The 23,659-nt window shown below is 38.3% G+C and overlaps 1 protein-coding gene across 1 annotated transcript in view; it reads left to right on the top strand.

Annotated features, from left to right (window-relative positions):
• TRPM3 (transient receptor potential cation channel subfamily M member 3) overlaps positions 1 to 23,659 on the top strand; it is a 937,530-nt gene that overhangs the window by 677,489 nt on the left and 236,382 nt on the right. The window contains exon 6 of the mRNA XM_052644496.1: positions 3,730 to 3,901. Coding sequence (XP_052500456.1) covers positions 3,730 to 3,901 — 172 coding nt within the window. The remainder of the gene's footprint in view (positions 1 to 3,729; positions 3,902 to 23,659) is intronic.

Below are 23,659 nucleotides of genomic sequence, written 5' to 3'. Positions count from 1 at the left end.
AAGAAGAGGTGGCAAGAATACACAGAACAACTGTACAAAAAAGACCTTCACGACCCAGATAATCACGATGGTGTGATCACTCATCTAGAGCCAGACATCCTGGAATGTGAAGTCAAGTGGGCCTTAGGAAGCATCACTACAAACAAAGCTAGTGAAGGTGATGGAATTCCAATGGAGCTATTTCAAATCCTGAAAGATGATGCGAAAGTGCTGCACTCAATATGCCAGCAAATTTGGGAAACTCAGCAGTGGCCACAGGACTGGAAAAGGTCAGTTTTCATAATACCAAAGAAAAGCAATGCCAAAGAATGCTCAAAATACTGCACAGTTGTACTCACCTCACATGCTAGTAAAGTAATGCTCAAAATTCTCCAAGCCAGGCTTCAACAAGATGTGAACCGTGAACTTCCAGATGTTCAAGCTGGTTTTAGAAGAGGCAGAGGAACCAGAGATCAAATTGCCAACATCTGCTGGATCATGGAAAAAGCAAGAGAGTTCCTGAAAAACATCTATTTCTGCTTTATTGACTATGCCAAAGCCTTTGACTGTGTGGATCACAATAAACTGTGGAAAATTCTGAGAGAGATGGGAATACCAGACCACTTGACCTGCCTCTTGAGAAATCTGTATGCAGGTCAGGAAGCAACACTTCGAACTGGACATGGAACAACAGACTGGTTCCAAATAGGAAAAGGAGTACGTCAAGGCTGTATATTGTCACCCTGCTTATTTAACTTCTATGCAGAGTACAGCATGAGAAACGCTGGACTGGAAGAAACACAAGCTGGAATCAAGACTGCTGGGAGAAATATCAATAACCTCAGATATGCAGATGACACCACCTTTATGGCAGAAAGTGAAGAGGAACTAAAAAGCCTCTTGATGAAAGTGACAAAGGAGAGTGAAAAAGTTGGCTTAAAGCTCAACATTCCGAAAATGAAGATCATGGCATCCGGTCCCATCACTTCATGGCAAATAGATGGGGAAACAGTGGAAACAGTGTCAGACTTTATTTTTCTGAGCTCCAAAATCACTGCAAATGGTGACTGCAGCCATGAAATTAAAAGACGCTTACTCCTTGGAAGAAAAGTTATGACCAACCTAGATAGCATATTCAAAAGCAGAGACATTACTTTGCCGACTAAGGTCCATCTAGTCAAGGCTATGGTTTTTCCAGTGGTCATGTATGGATGTGAGAGTTGGACTGTGAAGAAGATTGAGTGCCGAAGAATTGATGCTTTTGCACTGTGGTGTTGGAGAAGACTCTTGAGAGTCCCTTGGACAGCAAGGAGATCCAACCAGTCCATTCTGAAGGAGATCAGCCCTGGGTGTGCTTTGGAAGGAATGATGCTAAAGCTGAAGCTCCAGTACTTTGGCCACCTCATGTGAAAAGTTGACTCATTGGAAAAGACTCTGATGCTGGGAGGGATTGGGGGCAGGAGGAGAAGGGGACAACAGAGGATGAGATGGCTGGATGGCATCACTGACTCACTGGACGTCAGTCTGAGTGAACTCCGGGAGTTGGTGATGGACAGGGAGGCCTGGCGTGCTGCAATTCATGGGGTTGCAAAGAGTCGGACACGACTGAGCGACTGAACTGAACTGAACTGAACTGATTCATTTGAAAATGTCAGTTTCACTTATGATCTTTAATTAGGTTCCCAAGAGTTAGAAAACATGCCCTGTATCTCCGCTAGAACATGTCTAGTGTTCACCATCATTAACCTCTAGAAAATCTACATGCCCCTCACAGAACTGCTTTGGGGTTCCCTCCTTTTTGGCATGGAGCCTTGGGGAACTGCTGTTAGGAAAGAGACAACAGTAACCTCAAGTGTTTTCTTTTGTCCAAAAGTACGATGCATAGGCACTTTAAGAATAGGAGAAAGTCTTCTGCTAAGTCTTTTTCAACAAAGCATTAATATTTATTAACTTGACTCTGCAGTAGAATGAATGTTTTATGATCAAAAACAAGTAACAACAAAATGGAAATTTTAATTACAAGTGACCTACTCTTTCAGTGATAAAGAACTCAGGATGGGGTTAGCCAACCACTCTCTCTGTAATTCAGGGGTGAGGGGACTCTCATTCACTCATCTAGACAAAAGAGTAATTGAATACTGCTCCATGAGATTACTAGAAACAATAATCACAAATTTATGGGCTTCCTTTATCAATGAGAGCCAACAAGAATGAAGCCATGAATTAATGTTAAATTATGCTATATTTACAAATAAAGACATATTTTAAAAGACTGAAGGGTATTTCAAAAGCTCAGAATTACCCATTTTAAATTTAGATTAGATAATTCCCAAACAATTCAGATAAGAGAGAGTTTTTAATTTTCAACTGTCTCAAGTTTCATTTAAATTAATTCATTTGCTCTTCATTGAGTAGATTCTGTGTGCCAGGCACATAGAAATGTGGGGTTTTGAATCAGCATCAAGGTGTAAAATATGACTTTTATGAGATCTTTTCTACTAACACTGTCTTTATTAAATCACTTTGTAATTCCTTTATCAAACTACTCAATCTTACTACAGCTTTTCCTGATGAGTTATTTCATACCAAAAATGAACAAGAGCATCTCAACTCTATAATTAATGTATATACTGCATAAAGGCACAGAAATAAAAACCCCTTCGCATTTATTTCTGTCTTGCCAATCAGTGATTCAGTACAGAGATAACTGTATGGAGTTTGTATAACAATGAGTTTGTTAATGTCCCTTTTCATAGTCTTGAGTGAAGTTTTTACCTAAATATTCTAATACATCATTTCGTTTCCATTGTGTCTAAACAGTTTGGGAAAGGGGAATGAATAATCATGGATTTTGGAATCAGGCAGACCTGGATGTGAATTCTGGTTCTGTGTGTAGCAAACTCTTGTAAAACCTATGTCATCTCCATCTCTGTTTCCTCATATACACAATAAACATGACAGCATCTACCTTGCATGATTGTTTCAAGGAGGATAGATAATGTATAAAGCAACTAGTTCACAATAGGTTTTGTTTTTCTTTTTAGATCAAAAGTCTAAAAGACCATACTAAGCATTGTTCTGTTTTAGGTAGTATAATTCACCATGAAATTAAGATAACAAAACCAAAAACTACAACAGAAATGAACATTTTAAACCTGATTTATATTCATCTCATGGGACAGTTATTTTTACATTCAGCATTTCCACTTAAGGTGTCTAATAAGAATAGTGTAGATTTTTAAATAATAGACCTTCAGATTGCTGAATGAGAGCAGTCACTCCTACTCAATTCCCTACTCGCCATCCCTAACCCTCCACTATACTCCCGAATCATGCCTGCTCTTCTGTGCCTGTTAGAGTGCGGACATGATAGAGAGAAGAAACATAGAAACAAAATAAACCTAAAAATTATTTTTGGTTCATCAGCATGTATAAACAATCAACTTCAAAATGAAACAGACATTCACATGCCAGTTTTTGAGAACAATAAAATCACAAACTCTTTCTGTATAAATCTAAAAATTAAATAAATCCGTAATCCTTTAAGCATAATCATGCTTTGAATAGAACATTTACTATAAATCTTGCTTCTACCTGAAACAATATTAAAAAGAGGATATAGACTATTCTTTCACTGTCCCAAAGAATTTATCTCACTTCCCTCTCTCTCTTTCCTGTCTGTCTGATTCTCCTTTTCATATGTAGTACTCTTTTCTCTGACTTCTGCCCCTTCCTTTTGAAATTCTACAGGTGGTCCGGCCGTATCAGACCATGTCCAATCCCATGAGCAAGCTCACTGTTCTCAACAGTATGCATTCCCACTTCATTCTGGCCGACAATGGGACCACTGGAAAGTATGGAGCAGAGGTGAAGCTTAGGAGACAACTGGAAAAGCATATTTCACTCCAGAAGATAAACACAAGTAAGTCTACTGCTGTCTACTCATGCCTCATAGCAAATAAAAGTGAGGAAATTTCAAATGCAGACCATTATTTCTACGTGGCTAATGGTTAGAATTAGAGGAAGTCACCTAGAGGGGGATGACTGGAGGCTCAAGAAGTGACTACGCAGTTAGTGGATTCAAGCTCACTCATTACGTGTGAAATATCCAACCCCATCTGGAGTTTATAAATGCAGATAAGCCTTTCTTTCCAAACTTTTTTCTATATCCTTTACACAATACTCTAAGGAGGTAAAGCACCCTGGAGAAATTTTTTCCACTTATTAAGCTATTTTGGGTGGCTAAAAGAAAAGAAAACAGTTTTTGATCTTAGCATAGATCTGGCTGTGCGAAGGCATTTCAAGGGAACTGACACTCTCTAAACTAAAGCATAATGTCTAACCATCTTGATGAAACTTTAATTATGTCTCTTAATTTTATGTATGTATTCATTCACTGTCTCTAGATACCTACATATTTAGATATATGTATGTATTTATAGGTACCATGTATACTTAGCCTATGGTTATACTAAAATTATCTAAGTACTTATGTGTTCTATGCAATATTTATTATGTACCCATTTAACTATAGAAGGTAGCATTGTAAAAACAATGATGCTCCTGAAATCACTAAATGGCTTGCATTTAAATATAATAGAGATATATAAACAATCTACTGTCCTTCCTCACAAAATACATTCATTTTGTTTTCACAAAGTAACACATAGCTTCATGGCAGATTCAGGTTTTGTGGTAACTGTGTGTTCCATCAGGGAAACTTGGCTTTAATTGATTGAACTTTCAAAGCCTGCCGTTCCAAATAATAAAAGATTTTCTTTGGCTCAGTAAGTTTTCAGAAGTTCAGTGTAACACAATTCAACAGATCCAAACGGCTTTTCTCATCTCTTGTCTTTTCTCTGCATCATCCAGAATGGATTGTGCTTGCTGTCACCACCTTCCTCCCCAGGACTGGGATGCCAGACCTGTCAGACCATAACTTGTCTTTCCTATAGTTTGTTTTCTGGTTCTACCTTTTACTGCTTTACCATCTTTTACTACTGTTTTAACAGGCAAATTTCATACCTTCATCTTTTTCACAGAGAAGTCTGGAATAATAAATTGTGATGTAGGCCTGAAGTCAAAATTATATTAGACAACTCTCTTCTATCTAAGAAACTTCAATAGTCTTTGGAAAGAGAAAGCACAGGATTACCCAAAGATAACCATCTTTGGGGGAAAAAAAGAGTAGAAAAGACTAGAAAATCCATCCAGAAACCAGCAGAGATCAAAAGTAAAAAAGTGCTATTGCCAATGGGTGGTTGTTATACTGAAATTGAATTTTATTATAATATTTGATAGAAAAGCAAATCTTATCGAATTAATGTTATCTATTTAGGTTTTCATAGGCTATAGGATTACTTTTTTTTTACACCATCAGGTTAAGAAGGAACCTAAATAGGAATAACCTGAAAGCTGAAGGAGATGGAAGCAGGGTAGACAAAGAGCAAATGCCGGGTCAAGCTCAGTGCTTAGTAATGAGACCAAATTTGTCCAGACACAAAAAGCATGCCATTGTGTCAGGTCCTGATGGCAGCTGGGCCAGATATATTCATTAGTGTTGTGAAGAGAGCTAGGCATGTAGTTGTGTAAATTGTATTCTTAACTATGGAGGTGCCAGCAGGAGCTAAAACCTAGCCAGGGCTGTGTGTGCCAAACCCTGTACCTTATAGGCTGCCTGAGGAAAGATACTCTTTTCTACTTGGCCATTCCAGAGAAGGCACCCTTTTTTAATTTGGAGGTGCACCTTTCTCCAAAGTTCCCAGAGGTGCTATCTGCAGGGATGGCCCTGCAGAGGAGGCTTGTGGGCCGTGGCTGGGCCTCCATAAGGAGCAGAGCCCAGCAGAGAGTTGGAGAGCAGGCCAAGGCTTGTGGCGTCAGGGGTTCTGGAGAAGCCAGGACACCAGGTGCACGCCTCATGCCATTCATGTGACACTAGACCCTTGCAAGCATATAGAGGCAGGTAGTGACATGCACACATGTTGACAAGTGGAGTCCCTGTCAGGGGTCTAGGCCACAAAGGAGGGAATAAGTACAGATCCAGCTTCCAAGCTGAAAGACAGGTCAGAGAAGCTGGCTTGAGACTCCTGAAAGGCTTCAAGTCCACAAATAAGACTGGACCTCAGATCTGGGGTAGAGGCCGAGCCCCTTGGTTAGGCTAAATGATAGTCGCTGGAACAGAATGGGGGTAGGGAGAGGCAAGTAGTCATTTCATTCATCATAATTTATAAACATAATTTTCCTCCTTGTTTTGGGGACTGTATTTGAGACTTTAAGAAATCCATAGGCTTCCATTCAATGCAAATAGTTCAATGAGAAAAAGAGGGTTAAAGATGCCCAGAGGAGATCCCTGAAGTCACAAGAAGTTAAAAGGCTCAGGACCAAGAATGTGCCACAAGTTGTAGTGAATGATGCTATGAGTTAGCTCTTCTACCAGTTCTATCCCTGAACTTGGTAGTGGGAGGATGGCCAACTTACTCAGTTTTCCAGGGACTTTCTTAGATTTATCGTTGAAAGTTCTATGTCCCGGGGCCCGCTCTGTCTCAGGCAAACACAGATTGTACATCACCCTCCATATCAGACTCATGAGTCATTAGCTCTACTTCCCTTTTCACTGCATTTACCCCACAAAACAGGGAAGGAACAACAAGGACCTCAGAGCTTAAGGAGTAACCCAGACTTCTGGAAGTAAAGAAAGACCTTGAGCTGTCCATTCAGTTAGCAGCAAAGCAAAGTGCCCACTAAGAACCCGGAAGTCTCCAGAATAGGACTGACTGAGAAATAAGGGGGGAAAGTTGACCTGTTTAAAATAGGAAACAGCAGAAGTAAGAATATAAACTGTTAATGCAATTCTGCTCTCTAATCTGAACACTTTTTTTCTTTATAATTAACAATAGTTTGCTTCTTATTAAAAATAAATTTGTATTATATAACTGTTCTAAAAATTACATCTTAATTTTCTTCTTCGAAAGTTTAAGAGATCTATAATACAACAGGAGAACTCAAATTTAGGAAGCCCTAATTTAGCCTCCTGAAGATGAGACCCTCTACCAAGATACCAGAGTAATACTATCACCACCTTTTATGCCTAGGATGACTCCAAGGATGTCTGAACACACTCAGCATTTTCCTGATTAAGGTATCATTCCTCCTCATCACTTAGGGGTGACCTACATACCATAGGAATCTTACCACGAGTCTATTTTCTCACATAAATGACAATCTTCTGAAGAATATTTTCCTTAACCATTAAGTAAATCTTTCTCAAGAGACTTTTAAGCCCTTTCTCATCAACATGACAACTATGAATGATAACATACTACAAGCACCAGCATCTTAGGCTTCTCTCCGTGCTCTGGCATTCATTATCTCAGCTCTCCCCTCCCCCACTCATTCCTGCTGTCAGCAGTGCTTCCTGAAGTGTTGTCATTGGTTACTGAAGGACTTCTTTCTTTTGAAAGGAGAATGTTTCTGGATGTGAGTGGCTGAAGAGCACACTTTCATTTGCAGTTTTCTAAACTTCAGATTTAATGTGCAAAGCTTTCCCCATCATGCCTTTAGAAAACAAATATTTCTTGAACTCTTAATATGTACCAGTCATGATTAAGGTCCAGAAAAGCAGCAGTAGATAATTCATTGAGCCAAGTCAAGAGGGGCAAACAAATTAATAAATAAATAGGCAAATACATGTAGTAAGAAAGCCATTAAGAAAAATAAAACAGAGGAAGGTATATATGTGTTTCTCATGAGTACATGTTCCTGCATGCATGCACATATGTGTGTCAGGAGGAAAGTTTAGATTAGGTGATCAGGAATGGCCTCTAAGATGGTGTAATGTGTAAGCAAAAAATTGAATGAAGTGAGGGAGCCAGCTCTGAAAAGAGCATTCTGGGAAGAGTGAAAGCAAGAACAAAGACCCAGGTCTTTGATGACAAGCTCGATCTTAGAGTTGGAGTTTATTCTAATAGAGTTTTGATCTGGCAAGTTACAGCATCTCCCTAATAGTTTAAAACATCACTCTGCTGTTATATGTAGAGATCTGACTGACATGGGGGCAAGATTAAAGGCAGGTAGATGTTTCAGTAGGCTGTTATCATAATGCAGGTGAGAGATGACAGTATTTCAAATTAGGATGGTAATAAAAGTAGTAAAAAACAGTAGATTCAAATATATGCATATGTGGTAAAATATACATAAAATTTACTATTTTAATATTTTTAAGTATACAGTTCATTGTGTGAAACACGTTTACATTGTTGTATAATCATCACCACTATCTATCCTCAGAACTTTTCGTCATTCCAAACTGAAGCTCTATATGCATTAAACACTGACTCCTCTTTATTCTCTCTCTTCAGTTCCTGCTAACCATGATTCAACTTTATATCTTTATGAATTTGCCTGTTCTAGATACCACATACATGTAGAATCATACAATATTGGTCCTAAGATATATTTTGAAGGTAGAGCTCAAGAAGAGTTGCTCTAAATTGAGTATTCAGGAGAAAGAATAGACACATCAAGGTTACTGCACAGTCATCCTTACAGACGCCAGTGTATTCTTAAAGAACAGGGCTACTGGGAGCCCCTAGTGAGTAAGTTTTTACAGAAAGAAAAGGGAGTTGAAAACCAGACTCAAGGGAGCTGAGACAAAGTCCTTGAGAAGGAGGGAGATGATGAGATTCAGTGCACAAATGAAAAATGTGGCCCTGGATAGGACAGGGGGGTTGCATCCTGGGTAGACAGAGTGAAGGCAGAGATTATGGGCATAGATGTGGATGGGATGGAACATTTTCTGCTGGGAAGATTGGTAGTTCTCTATATATGCCTTCTGTATCTAAAGAAAATAATTCAGGAGATCATTGGCTAAGAGTGTGAAAGGGCAAGGAGTACAGAAGATTATGGAGAAAAAAAGAGAAAATTATAGAGGCCCAGAGAGTGAGCTGACTAGGGAAATGCAGGATTGCCCACTTGGTATTTGTAGTCATAGTTTTACAGAGGTATGGATCATCATTGTTGTGTGTTTTTTTCCCAGGGATGTTCAGCTTGAGTAGGAAAGTAAGCATAGAGTTAGACTGAGAGCCTGTTGGGATTTTGCTAAGCAAGTAGAAAAGAGGAAAAGAGAATCAAGGGAGTGAGGCTGTATGGACTCTATATACCCATGCTGCTGCTGCTGCTGCTGCTGCTGCTGCTGCTGCAAGTCACTTCAGTCGTGTCCGACTCTGTGCGACCCCATAGACGGCAGCCAACCAGGCTCCCCCGTCCCTGGGATTCTCCAGGCAAGAACACTGGAGTGGGTTGCCATTTCCTTCTCCAATGCATGAAAATGAAAAGTGAAAGTGAAGCCACTCAGTCGTGTCCGACTCTTAACGACCCCATGGACTGCAGCCTACCAGGCTCCTCCATCCATGGGATTTTCCAGGCAAGAGTACTGGAGTGGGGTGCCATTGCCTTCTCCGCCGACTCTCTATAGCCCAGGAGTATTTTCAGTATCTGAATGAAAGCCGTACTTCCTCACCCATATCTTTGCCCATTCATGACATCATAAAATCATTCATCTAAAAGATCAGAATACGGTGCAGAGAAGTGATTAAGAGAATTCTCAAAGATAACCCACATCTTCAGTTAGTATTCCTAAGCATTATGTTAATTTCAGACTTTTGAATAAAAAGCATTCATCATAAACAATCCCTCATATTTATTTTATTGTTGTTCACATATTCATTTAAGTTGAATCAAATTAGCACAATGCTGGGAATATAGTAGCTATTCAATAAACACATGTTAACTGAAAGACCAAATACCAAGGGACAGCTCCAGAAAGTAACATATAAGTAACCTGATGAGACTTAAAATCCCAAGCATATTTTCTACATACATTTTTACTGTTAAAAATTCCCCCCCTCAAAAAAGAGAGAGAATATTATAATAACCCCTCATAAACTATCATCCACATTCCACATTTATCAGCCCATAGTCTATCTTGTTTTCTTTATGTATATAACCACCTACCTCTTTCTCTGGATAAGTTTGAAAGAAATCCAAACAGTATATCATTTCATCCATAAATATTTCAGTACCAAAACATTTCTTTAACTTGTGTTGGCCACATATAAGGTAGATTTTTTTTTTAAGTATTTCCTTAACTCAGTAGCAATATAATGGAAAATATTGATCCAAGAATCCTTTAACAATTCTTTCAAAAAATAAAAATTAAGAACTATCAATACATTATCATGTGCTAAAATCCATCTAAAATTTTGATAGTCATTTTTTAGTCCCAAATTTGGCGACTAAATTTAAACAAGTATTACCTTGCAATTCTTAAAAAGAAAGATTAGAAAAATCCCCAGCAGCTGTGGTTTTCTTTGAAGTGTTTGAAGGGAAGAATATAACTTTTGGAAATAAAGGGAGTCTTTATATTGCCAGTAGTATAAGCTGAGAGTAGCAGGGAGACAAGGGGTTCAGATCTTCATGGCTCTGTGACCTTAGGCAAATTACTGTATTTCTCTCAGACTTTGTTTCTGTGTCTGTGAATCAGGGATAATAATTTTCCACAGTGTGGTGATTAAACAAGTCAACACGGGAAAGGAGTCTGGTATGTGGCAATTCAGAAACATTGATTACCTTCCTGCCATCTTGGTGACACACACAGCAGCTCCCCGTGGGAAACCATTTTCTGTGTTGGTATATCCTGATGGGCTGCCATAGGGTCCAACCTGAGACCCAGACCTTCATTCAAAGCCAATCAGAGTCTAGAGTGTCTGTCAGAACATCTTTACCACAAATCAAACCTAGCTCTGCTCATTAGGGAGAAGCCATGCATCCCTGGAATTACATAAAGGGCCCAAAGAAAAAAATGAGGCTCAAAATTATATTCTGAAATGTATTAGCAAGACTCTAATAACTTCTTAAAGAATACATTTAAAGTCTTGATTGTTGCAGCAATAAATAGAAGACTTTTTTTTCAATATTGTTAAAAATATATTCTAAACTGTAGTTGTTCCTCTTTCCTGAATAAAGAATATAATGGAGAAAATTTAATGTTTCTTTAGAGAGTAAAGCTATTCTAGTGTCCTGGAGCAATCATTATGAATGTCAGTTAAGTTTGCTGAGAACTCTTATTTGGTGGAGGTGTTAGGATTTGGGCTAAATGTGAGTTGATTCAGAATATATAAGATTGGATTTGTATATAAAGTTTTGATTTGGGCCAATATCAGATTTCCTGCTTATAATTTACCATTTGATTTTAAAAGATTGGAGGAAGAGGACAGAAATCTAGTTCTCTTTGTTCTCTGGTTGATAAAGTGTTACTACTTTGTGTTTGAATTTTATTTTAGGTTCGGCTGAATGCACAGTTTTATTCAGATTACGTATCTAATTACACTGTGAACAATAAATTTGCAGGAAATTTCATTATGAGACTAGACTTTTCCCACTTTGTCCTCTTCATATTGTAAAGTGAATCTACATCAGAGTAAGTGCAGTCTCAGGGGATGCTGTTCCCCGGCAGTTGTGCTATACCTACTCTGCACCATTAATGAATGGGGCTGTCTGGGTAGGTTCAGATTTTTGTAACTGGTGCTTTTGCTACCATCAGGGTTTTCTTGAAAGAGAATTTGATGTTCTGCATTTTCTTTGCCCCAGAGTAACAACTGACATTTGAGCATAGCCTCATCTAATGAAGCCACGAAGAATACTTTTGTCTAAAGCAGCAGATTAAAATTGGCTTGGCAGTGCTAAGTAAACAAGTAGCAGAAATGATCACAGAATTCATAAAGCACAATCAAATTTGGTATTTGAGGATTTTACTATTTAGAATTCTCTGGGAAAAAAAACAAACAAACATGTTTTGTTATGCAGTCCCTTGGCCAATATACCTATTTATGTGTGATTCTGTCTTACACAAACTAACAAGAATAATGACAATAATACTGTCACCCAGTAGCACAGAATGTCATAGTTCTGCTTTATAATGGGAACAGATGTCTCGCTTTCCACTGAGTTGTTTGGTACAGGAGAACCATGAGCGGGCTAATCCGCACAGTGATTCAACCAAGCTGGTAAAGTCCTACAGGTTCCAGGAGAGTTTATTTTAAAAAGGTCACCTCCATGATGTGACACTCATCAATTCAAAGCATTTTATTTCTGTGAAATTTCCATAATCAGATAAAGTACTCATAACTATATTCTTATTCCTTTACCACCATTTCATGGTGATAATTCTTACACATGGCCACAGTAGTTTTCAACTAAGATGACACTGCCTCCCAGAGGAGGTATTTTAAAATATCGGAGGGATGTGGTTGACAATTTCTGGCACTCCCAAAAGACACAAGGGAGGAGGCAGAAATGTTAATATTCTCACACAGGACAATTTCACATGAAGAATTACCTGGACCAAATGCCAATCACATCTCTTAGAAAATACCACTCTGAGTATATTTCCTTGAGTTTCTTTTTCTTTTTCAAAATCTTGCTAGTACCCAGCACCTAATTCACAGGGTCACAGACATCCAAAATACTCTGTCCTATTCTAAAGACTTGTAGAAGAAGCAGCAATAGGGAGCCAGTGGTGAGATTTAAAATATTTAACATTCTGTGAAGACTTTAATATACTCTATCCACAGCAGAGGCTGGGTGCCAGCCCTGGCCTGTCCTTCAGATCCGAACATCCCTTGCTATGGGGAAGTTCTCACTTTTATTCAGCTTCACCTGCTCTGAATCTATTCTTTTCTGGATGAAGACCAAAGTCATCATCTGTGTTAGAGCTCTCAGTGTATTTGAAAACTGTAAATGGACTTGAATTGACGTCTTTGCCATAATGGCTCTGAGGAAGCTGTTTTTCATTGGAACAGACATACCAACCTGCTTACCAGCAGAACTGACTCACAAAGTGAATCAGAATTTCTAGTTCGGCAACACCCTCTCTTAGCACCACTGCTTTGTATGTTTCAGGCTCAGTGACTCCAGAAATGTGCTCAATGCTAGGGGCTGTCCTGTCAGAGTCCTTGGTGTTCAGAGAAATCCTAGAATCCACAGTTATTAGCTGACTTGGGGACAGAGACAGAGGCCCAGAAATGTGGTTGCTTTACTTGCAGGCCCTTGAATAGCCTACTCACTAGAATTCATTGCCAAGGGAATATTTTGATACACCAAGGTCCTAAGAGAATAAAGAGTTTAAAACTGAATACAAAGAGACCTCTAAATTTAATCTATAAATTGCTGGGAATTATTTTGGAAATAAAGACACAGGGCAGTAATGTAAGCCTTGAGTGAATGAATAAAATCATGACATAAAATGCTAAAAAGTAGTGCTTTTTATGTCTCTGATTTCCCTGGACTAAACTTATAAGTCCTTAAGTCATTTCTGACTCTTTGCGACCCCGTGAATTGCAGCACGCCAGGCTTCCCTGTCCTTCACTTTCTCGCTGAGTTTGCTCAAACTCATGTCCTTTGAGTCAGTGATGCCATCCAACCATCTCATCCTCGGTCACCCCCTTCTCCTCTTACCCTCAATACTTCCCAGCATCAGGGTCTTTTCCAGTGACTTGGCTATAGATCCCTTATATGTATTAGTATTTTCATCTTGTTAAATTATGAAGATGACTTACCCTGGAAATTTGACATAGATCATCTAAAGAATATTATTGACATCCTTAATATTTACGAACCTCTCTGACACCAGAACTGGCATAATATTATGCATAGTAAGAGCTCAGTAAAGAGTTGTTGATTTGGCATTAAAGACATTTAAGTGATTTTGACTCATTCATATTTTATAAGAAATGTGCAAACTTACAATTTCCAAAAAACTCCAGAAATATTTTAGCAAAAGCAGCATTATTGAAATAAGCAGATAGATTCCTGGGTAGCTATTTTAAAAGATTTTAGTCATTTATATATAAATAAATAATTTATATCATAAATACTACATATATTATTTATTCTTATTATGACTGTTAAGTGAGTCTCATTGTATTGATGCAACACAAAAGACCAGGCCTAAGTGTCAACAATAACAGAGACGGAGGCAGAAGGCAAAGGTGTGAATTACGTCAGAGTTTCCTTGGAAGGTTTTCCATTGTGTAGTAGGTTGGATAGAAATACAGTAAGAAGTTGGAATTAGCATGGAACCATCAAGTCCCTCACCTATGATTGACACTGCAAACCTAATGAGACATTTTTCCCACTGAGCCTTGATACAGCTAGGACCATTTCACATTCATGAAGACATAGGTTCTGCTGCTGTAGCAATGACTCAAAACAATGGATGCCTCAATAAGACAGAAGTTTGTTCCTTATACATGTGTTATTCTGAACGTGAGTCCAGTCTGATGTAGTACCCTCACAGTGTTGAGTACTCAGATATCTTCTCTTTTTTTTTGCTCCATACATCCCTATTTTCATGGTCTGTGGGAACACACTACCACATCTAGATTCTGGTCAGAAGGAATCAGGAAAAAGTCGTAACCCTTCCCCTTAAAGGCACAATGAGGAGGTCATATACAGGATTTTGGCTTACATTCTATGTTCACATCTGGCAAAAAGTGGATTCGAAACTGTATCTTAGGCAAACAGCTAAAATTCTATCACTATGAAGGAAGAGAATAGATATCAGAATACAGTCAGTAGTTTTTGCCACACCTTTCCAGCATAGCATTTCATATCGTTATTAAGAATTGGCTGGAGTTGGCACGAGGTAAAGCTTACCTGCCATTCATAAGTAAGATACACCTATATGTTTCAGTGTGTTCATTGAGGAGCTTTGTCTATAAATAACATCTGTATTATATGCTTCATCGTGTGCCCTTTCACTCTTCACCTGTGTGTTTCTTGGTGATATATAGTTGAAAAGTTTTGTACTGGCTCTGGAGATTGTAATTTCCCCTTGAAATTGGATTGAGATATACCATCTAAAATTATATACATTATTTTAGACTATATTGATTTAATTAACTTTTTGGGTTAACCCAAACAGATCCTCTTAGCCTCCAACTGATTGCACAGGCTGTGCTGGTATAATTTATATACATTCCATAATAGATCTGTAGCCAAATATATTTTGCACATCATTTCTAACTTTTAAATGCCTAAATATTAAAAATAAATAGAACAGATTCTGTTCTGTGTTTCTATGATGTTGTGTTTAATATTTAAAGATAAAACCTGAGAAATAATTTTCATGTGACCTACACAGGATTATGTAGGTAACAGGCAGTAGAATGGAGATTGGTCACCCCTCAGATCATTCCTGAGGAGGAAAGCTTGTAACTGAGTCTTGGCCTAGTTGGGGAAAAAAGGATGAAAAATCCTTCTTAAGAAATAAGAGCAACCTATCTTCTCACTCGTTGAGAAAATGTTTGACAAGATCTGAAAAGCAGATGCATTTGTGTGGGATTTAAAGCTTGCTTGTTCCAATTATCCAATTTGACATTCCTACATTTTATAACCCCTAAGTGATAACTAGCAGTTTGGCAAAATATAACTGAAAGGCTCTTGAAACCTGAATGCCTGAAAATATATAATTAAGATATTTGCTGACCCTGACAGTTATAAAAAAATTAATTAGTAGAACTTTGCTTAACAAATGGTAAATGGTCACCTTGTTTTAGAGACTGAAATACATGTGTCATTACTGATCCAACCCTAGTTAGCTTTTCTTTTGATGTTAGTTTTTATTCATAAAACTAAAATGATAAAACTAAAATAGCTGGGGTTTCTTTTCTATCTTGTTAAGTGAATAAACCTAGGAGGATCTATTTAATAAAACCATAGGCCAACACTTTGAAAATAGACCTTACCTTTCCTCTGTAGATACTCTTTGTATTGAATGGTTTCTTGGCCTATTTTTGTACTTTGCCTAGTATCTTTTTCCCTCATCTGTTTCTAATACCAAATTCAGAGCTATTGTGAGTTTTTCATTCAGACAGACTGTTTCTGTAGAAAATAGGTTCAATGTTTAGAAGCTCCATTAGAAATTAGTACGTAGTTGTTGTTCCGTTGTTCAGCCACGTCCGACTCTTTGCAATCCCATGGACTGCGGCACACCAGGCTTCCTTCTCCTTCACCATTTCCTGGAGCTTGCTCAAACTCATGTCCATTGAGTCAGTGATGCCATCCAGCCATCTCATCCTCTGTCATCCCCTTCTCCTCCTGCCTTCAATCTTTCCCAGCATCAAGGTCTTTTCCAATGAGTCAATTCTTCACATCAGGTAGCCAAAATTTTGGAGTTTCAGCTTCAGTATCAGTCTTTCCAACAAATATTCAGGACTGATCTCCGTTAGGATTGACTGATTTGATCTCCTTGCAGTCCAAGGGACTCTTAAGAGTCTTCTCCAACATCACAGTTCAAAAGCATCAATTCTTTGGCATTCAGCCTTCTTTATGATCCAACTCTCACATTCATGCATGACTACTGGAAAAACAATAGCTTTGACTATACAGACCTTTGTTGGCAAAGTAATGTCTCTGCTTTTGAATACACTGTCTAGGTTTGTCATAGCTTTTTCCCCAAAGAGCAAGCGTCTTTTAATTTCATGGCTGCAGTCACCATCTGCAGTGATTTTGGAGCCCAAGAGAATAAAGTCATATATTTCCATTGTTTCCCCATCTGTTTGCCATGAAATAATTGGACAGGATGCCATGATCTTTGCTTTTTGATTGAGTTTTAAACCAGCTTTTTCACTCTCCTCTTTCACCTTTATCAAGAAAATAGTATAAATAAATTCAAAAAATAAATGGAAAAAAGAAAATATTTGCATCCGTGACAAAGAGCTCATTTACATAATAAGCAAAGGGCATCTACAAAGCCAAAAGGAAAATCCTGTAAGACAAAGGGCAAAATATATTAACAGGATAATTGAGGGGCAGGGAGGGGGTGTGTGGAGTGCTCAACTCCACTTAAAATTAAAGAAATGAAAGCCAAGCTAACAATGAAATGCTTTCTAACCTATCAACATGGACAAAAACCAAAGTTAAAATTATCTAGTGTCAATAAGTATGTGTGGAAATCTGTATGGGAGGGTGGACAAATATGGGCAACCTTATTTGGAAGATAATTTGGCTACCCTGTTAAATTTTAATGTATATATGCTTTTTTTTTTTAATAAGTTTTTATTTTTACTTTATTTTACTTTACAATACTGTATTGGTTTTGCCATACATTGACATGAATCCACCACGGGTGTACACTTCTAGGGATTTATTTTATGCATATTTATTGCCATATTGTTTATAGTAATAAAAATGGAAATAATTCAAAGATTCATCAATAAATGACCAATTAAATTCAACACACACCACTAATCTTGCTGGGAAAAATCCCATGGACAGAGCCCATGGAGTTGCAAAGAGTTGGGCACAACTGAGTTGAGTGACAGAGCACACATGCAGATTACATGTAGACATACAGTGAAGTGCTTTGAAGTTATTATGAATAATGTAATAGTTCTCTCTGGGCTCATATGGAAATATATCCGGTGGTAGTTTTATGTTCTTTTTCTTAAGTGAAAGCCTACCGAACAACAGTATAACTGTGCTTATAACCACATTTACATTTTCTTAATTATATATACCAGGTTTGATGCTTATATTTGAGAGTAGCTGAAATCAGAACCAAAATTATCTTCCCTGTTTAGATTTGGTAAATGACAAAATAGCCTAAATTTATTCCCAGTCCCTAGCCGTAACCAGATATCCTAGTGTGATGGGGCTACTGGAAATACCCTACTTTTATATCTCTACTGTGAGCACAATTTTATAGAGCTAAATTGTGCATTCTCCTTTTACTACGCTCTTGGGCACCCTATATTCCAGCTCCCCTCTTCCTGGGTCCTACTCCCTATGATGGAGCAGGCTCACACTCAACTCAGTCAAAAGCTGTTTCACTCTGAATATTGTCTGTAATGCTCACACTAGAAAAAAAGGCTCCCACTATATTCCTGACTCCACTATGCTCTTAAGATGTTTTGTATGGAGACAAAATACATGTCAAAAGTTCTTCAGCTTTTCAAAATGTGGCAAGAAGGAGAACTCAAAAAATCTGTCGCCTAAAATAAATAGTGCTCACTCTCTGTTAATTTCCCCTTGATAGTTCTTCTGTCACTCTACCAATATTTACTTGTGTATCTTCAATATACAACGCACTGTAGAGGTGGCTAGATAAATAAGACATAACCGTGCACTCGAATGGAGAAGACAATGGCGCCCCACTCCAATACTCTTGCCTGGAAAATCCCATCAACGGAGGAGCCTGCTGGGCTGCAGTCCATGGGGTCGCTAAGATTCAGACATGACTGAGTGACTTCACTTTCACTTTTCACCTTCATGCACTGAAGGAAATGGCAACCCACTCCAGTGTTCTTTCTTGGAGAATCCCAGGGACAGGGGATCCTGGTGGGCTGCAGTCTATGGGATCACACAGAGTCGGACTCGACTCAAGTGACTTAGCAGCAGCAACAGCAGCAGCAGCAGTGCACTTGAAAAACTTAGAGTTTTGCAGTTAAGTTAACAATAACTAGCTATCAAGTGCTATTCTAAAAATTTTACAAGAAATAACTGATTTAATCCTTACAACAACCCTATGAAATAAGTACTATTATTATTCCCATTGGCCAAAAGAAAAACTGAGGCAAAGAAAGGACAAGTAATAGCCCCCAAAGTCGGACTGTGACTAAGTGGCAGATCCAAGAAGTCTGCCTGCATCCACGCCTCAGCTGTTGTGCTCCATGTCTTCTCAGTATGAAAGGGCTGCATTGAACAGCAGCAGGTGTTAAATGCCCTTGAATGATATGAAATACAACAGGAATGCAGACCAAAAGCTCCTGGTGGAATGTTTATGGAGGGGGAGTGGTCAAGGAAGATTTTGATAGATGGAATCGGGGTAACAGAATGCAAGCACCATGCAGGTGAAAGCTTTCAATATTTAGAAAGGTAGTGCATAGCATGAGTCTACTTACATTTATTTTACTTTCATTAAATTGTTTTCCCTACCTTCATAAGCAAAATTTCAGCTGCAAATATAAGGTCTATATGTGAACTAGGCTTAGTTTGTTTTTTAGGAAATACAATCATAAGGATAAGATATGGATGTTTCATTGTTTCCCTTTTATTGACGCTTCTTAATAGAATGTTGTCAAGATACAATATCATATAATATGATAAATAGGACTTATTATGTATGCATAGATTAGATGGGGCAGAAGCAGAGCTATTCATATATTCATATTCTATATTTCATAACTGTAAATTATCATAGATATTATATATACATACATATTTCATCTAGTTCATTACCTTCATTTCCCAGATAGGAAAGCTCACTTGGAAAAGGTCAATCATGTGTCCTACCTAAATTCATACAGTGAATTAACTGGCACAACTTTTACCTGAATTCAGGACTCCAGACTTCAAATCTGGTACTCTTTGCTCAGCACTGTTACCCCCTTAGTTTGGGAGCTACTTCTCTTATTCTTTTTAACAAAGCACCAGGAGACCTCAAATAAGAAAAGGTTCTCCAGCCACCAGAGGAAGGAATAAAAGCAGGGCATTGGGATATCAACCTTATTTGATGCAAAATCCTTAGCCCTTTATTCTCCCATTTTTCCCCTTGAGATCATTTCTCCACTGCATCCTGAAGGGTAAACAAGGAAGTATCAAGAGAATTGGAATCACAGTCAACTGACAGCAGATGTTCAGACATTTCCATTTTTAGCCATGCAACAAATCTGGTTGATCTGCACTAAAATGTCATTTAACTTTTGTTCATTAGGGCTTGGTAACTGTGGAGGGAAAAAAAGAAAGAAACTAAAAATACCAGTGTGCTGTTCAGTCTGCAGGAAGATGCAGCTAAGCCAATTTTGTGCTGGGTTCCTTAAACAAGTGCTTTTGTGTTAAATTTCCAGGAGGATTTGTGTCATCAACTCTTTGAGGTTTTGCTCATAGTATTTAGCAAGTGGTCTAATTGTTGCATACAGTGAGTAGTAGAGCGGCCTTGGGAGGTATGTGCCCCCAAGCTGAATTTCTGTTCTCAGGAATGTGCTGATTAGTAAATTTAGGGGTTCAATTCCTGGGTTGGAAAGTTCCCCTGTAGAAGGAAGTGGCAACCCACTCCAGTATTCATTCTTGCCTGGAAAATCCCATGGACAGAGGAGCCTGGCAGACTACAGTTGATGGAGTCACAAGAGTCGGACATGACTTAGCGCTGTCTTTGGAAAACATACATTAGTTACTCTTAGTTTATTATTTTGCAACCTATTGAGAATCCAGAACAGCCAACCCTTATATTTTGTGCTTCAAGGAATATTGCTATGAAAAGGCTACTCTGCCAAGTTACAGGCACTGAGGAATTACCAAATAATGTTCCCTGAAAAGTGGGATGGGACCCATCTATGCATCTCACCAATCAGTTACTCCCTGCCCAACCAACAACAACTGGCGCGCTCTCTAGAAACCTAAGTTGATCCAAGGAAACTAAGTCTGGAAGATCTCACTTGAGGATCTGGGCCCCTCTGTAAATGCTGTTTTAGGGAAGGAGCAAAAGAGGGCAGAGGCAGATTCTCCTGAGGCCTAGATTTGAAATGAGATCCTGCCTGAGGCATCTAGCCTTTAACTAGCTTGTTAATAAGTTACCATTCCAGAGACATGACTCACCACTAATTTATCTAGAATAGGTAGAATAGCCAAATTGGTAGGAAACCTATTATAATGAAATGTCTTCAACTTCTTTTGAAGATAGATAGATGATGGAGATAAATAATCTATATGACAGATAGACATAGAAATAAATGACTATCTAACTGATCATTTTCTTGGCTGATAAAAAAAGAAGAGATGGAAATGTGGGGATCTCTTCAGTAAATAATGTTAGGTATGTTGAGTGACACATTGGCGTTGGTTTCAGTTCCCCTTTAAAAGAAAATAAGTACATTGGCCTCTAAAAAAAGTACTTCTTTTAGGTCAAAAGTAGCTAGTTTTGTGAGAATAAGACACATTTCTAGAAATTAATAAGACTTTTTAAAGGAGGGTGGGAGGAATCCATTTCTTGTTTGGTCTCAGAAGACATATTATTAGTATAATTAGTATAACAACAACAAACATTTCTTGAGGATTTACTGAGTGCTAAGTATTGTAATAGGCACTTAACATGGATTGACTCATTTAACCCTTTAACTCCTATAGCAGTTACCTAGGCTGAAACAGAATGATGAAGGATACATTCAGCAAAGGGGATGTTTATTTTAAGGGCCAGTTCAGCTGAAGGAGCAATGAGGCGTGGTATAGCTGGTACAGAGTGCTGTCTGATGCTGTGCATAGATCTGAATATGCAACCTGAGTTGCCATCACATGTGTACATTTACAAATTGGGCGATCAGTCTGCTTTAATAAAATGTGTATGTGACGGTTGGGTTGTAGAAATTTCAAAGATTTTATTTTTTGACAGGATGCCTGCCGTTTTTCTCTCTTGACTCCCGCTTGTTTTATTCATTTTGGGGTAGTTGCCAATTAGACCCAATTGGTAAGTATAATTAATGGACAACATGAATCTCCTCTTAAACCCCAACCAAGAAAATTAACCATAGAAATAATAATTTCCTTTATAAATTCCTAACACTATCCCTCCCTGTGACTGCTGTTTATCTCTATCTCTTCTAAAACATCCAACCACATCAGAGATTAATTACTCTCTATTAGTTATCATCCTAATAATACCGCATAAGATGGAGAAGAGAGAAGTGAGCATTTCTTGAAGTCCTAGTATATTCCAGGCACTGTGCTAGCATTTTCATGTATACTATCCCTTTTAATAGTCACAAAAACCCTTCAAAGTAGGAATTATTATCTACCTTCTTTATAGTTGATAAAATGGCATCTCAGGGTAGTTAAGCCCTTGTTTTATTATCCACTTAGTGGCACAGCCAGGTACAAACCTAGGCTGATGGGATTCCAAAATTGTTGCTCTTTTTGCCCTCATATAAGGAAGCATTATTTCATTCAAAAGGACTTTTCTCTAAAATGTTGTTACCTTGGAGGGTTTAGGGGTCATGATTTCACTCAACAACTGTTTGAACATGAAATCTCCATCAGGAGTGGGTTGAACATTGATTCAGTTGGAGTTAAGGATTGGCAGAACTTTTGGGTGGAGGGATTGTGGTTAGTGGCAAGATGGTAGGGGAACTGACAGGAACAGGATCAGGAAGAAGTAGGATGGGGTGGTGGCATGGGCGGCAGGGGTGAAGACAAATTGAGGAGTTCCTGGTCATGTACCCATGGCTACAGTCTTTCTTCATGTGACTCGTGGACTTCCCTTTGTCATCCTATGCCTGAGAATATATGAAGGAGGCTGGGAAGGCAAAGGGACGTTCAATTGTCATCACCAGCATCTTTTTTGATCATTGCACCATCATCCAATGCGTTGCGGGTAACCATGACATGAATTTTCCATCACTAAGCTCATAACTATTCCATGAGATAAATAACAAGTAAAAGGTTATAGCAGAACTTCATCTGGGGAGCCCTGAAAGTAGGAAGCAGTGAATTTAGATTCTCATAGACTGGTAACCCTGGATTCAAATCAAGTGACCTGAAAAGGATGTTTAACTTCCTCTGAGCAGCTTACATATACATCAGGAACATCTCATTGTCTTTCTTGGATGCTCTAACATGTTCAGCCTCATCACTGAAAATTGTTACTACTGGTACACTCAACCATTCAAGTAGAAGACCATCCAAAACACATGATCAGTTAACTGTGGACTGTAATAACTTGCCATTTTCTCGATGCTGTCAACTGAATGTTTGAAGTTTTCTTTGCCTTTTAAAGAATTTTCCCTTCAAAGAATAGGTTGTGTGAAGAAGACAGTTACAGTTTAGACATCTGCCCTCTCTTCATCTTATAAAATGACTTGACAGAAGTTAGCTGTGATGCTGAACTGTTTGCCATGCTTCTTAATGAGAAGTCATTTTGTCAATCAAGATAATCTTGGAGTTAAAAGAATAATATTGAAGGAATAGAACAAATTTTAGTGAAAGCTGTTTCTTGGTATTTGTCTGTCTTGTTTATCTGACTTATTTTCCAATTTGAGCTAGGAGCACTGTCTTTTTTAGGAAAGACCTCATTCCACATTGGAGCTCTCTATTCTGGGACTGGGACAGTTCCTGTCAACAAATGAGTCTGAACTGGGGAACTGACCACCATTCTAATAAGATCTACTAGGTTCTTCTACATGTAGGAAAGGATGCTGAGATCGCCTTTCAGATTAGAAAGATTTGGGTTGCAAATATTTGACTGCAACATTTCCTTTTACTGGCAAAACTAACAGCTTCCTCTGATGATAACATAAACCTCCTTGATGGAACTCAGTCTTTCCCTCCTTTCACTGCTAATTGGAAGACCTTGCATATCTTTTCATTTGTTTTTCTAGCTTTCTTCTCCTTCCTAATGCCTGTGGACCTTATGTCCCACCCATTCCAAGCTACTTGCAGTTTCTCTTAAATGACATACCCTGTTGGATGTGTTTTTGTCCCATTTTGACATTTGTGGAAATTCAGCATTTCCCAACTCTACTTACTGGCAAAATTCTACACTCTTAAATCTCAGCTTGAAAATCTTCTTTTCTCTGCAATCCTATCAGAAATTCCCTAACCTGAGACACTCGCACACACACAAGTGATTGTCTTA

Source organism: Budorcas taxicolor, chromosome 8 (genome assembly GCF_023091745.1).
Source record: "Budorcas taxicolor isolate Tak-1 chromosome 8, Takin1.1, whole genome shotgun sequence".
NCBI lineage: Eukaryota > Metazoa > Chordata > Mammalia > Artiodactyla > Bovidae > Budorcas > Budorcas taxicolor.
The sequence above is the reverse complement of the archived record's forward strand: the minus strand, read 5'-3'. Positions and strand labels throughout refer to the sequence as shown.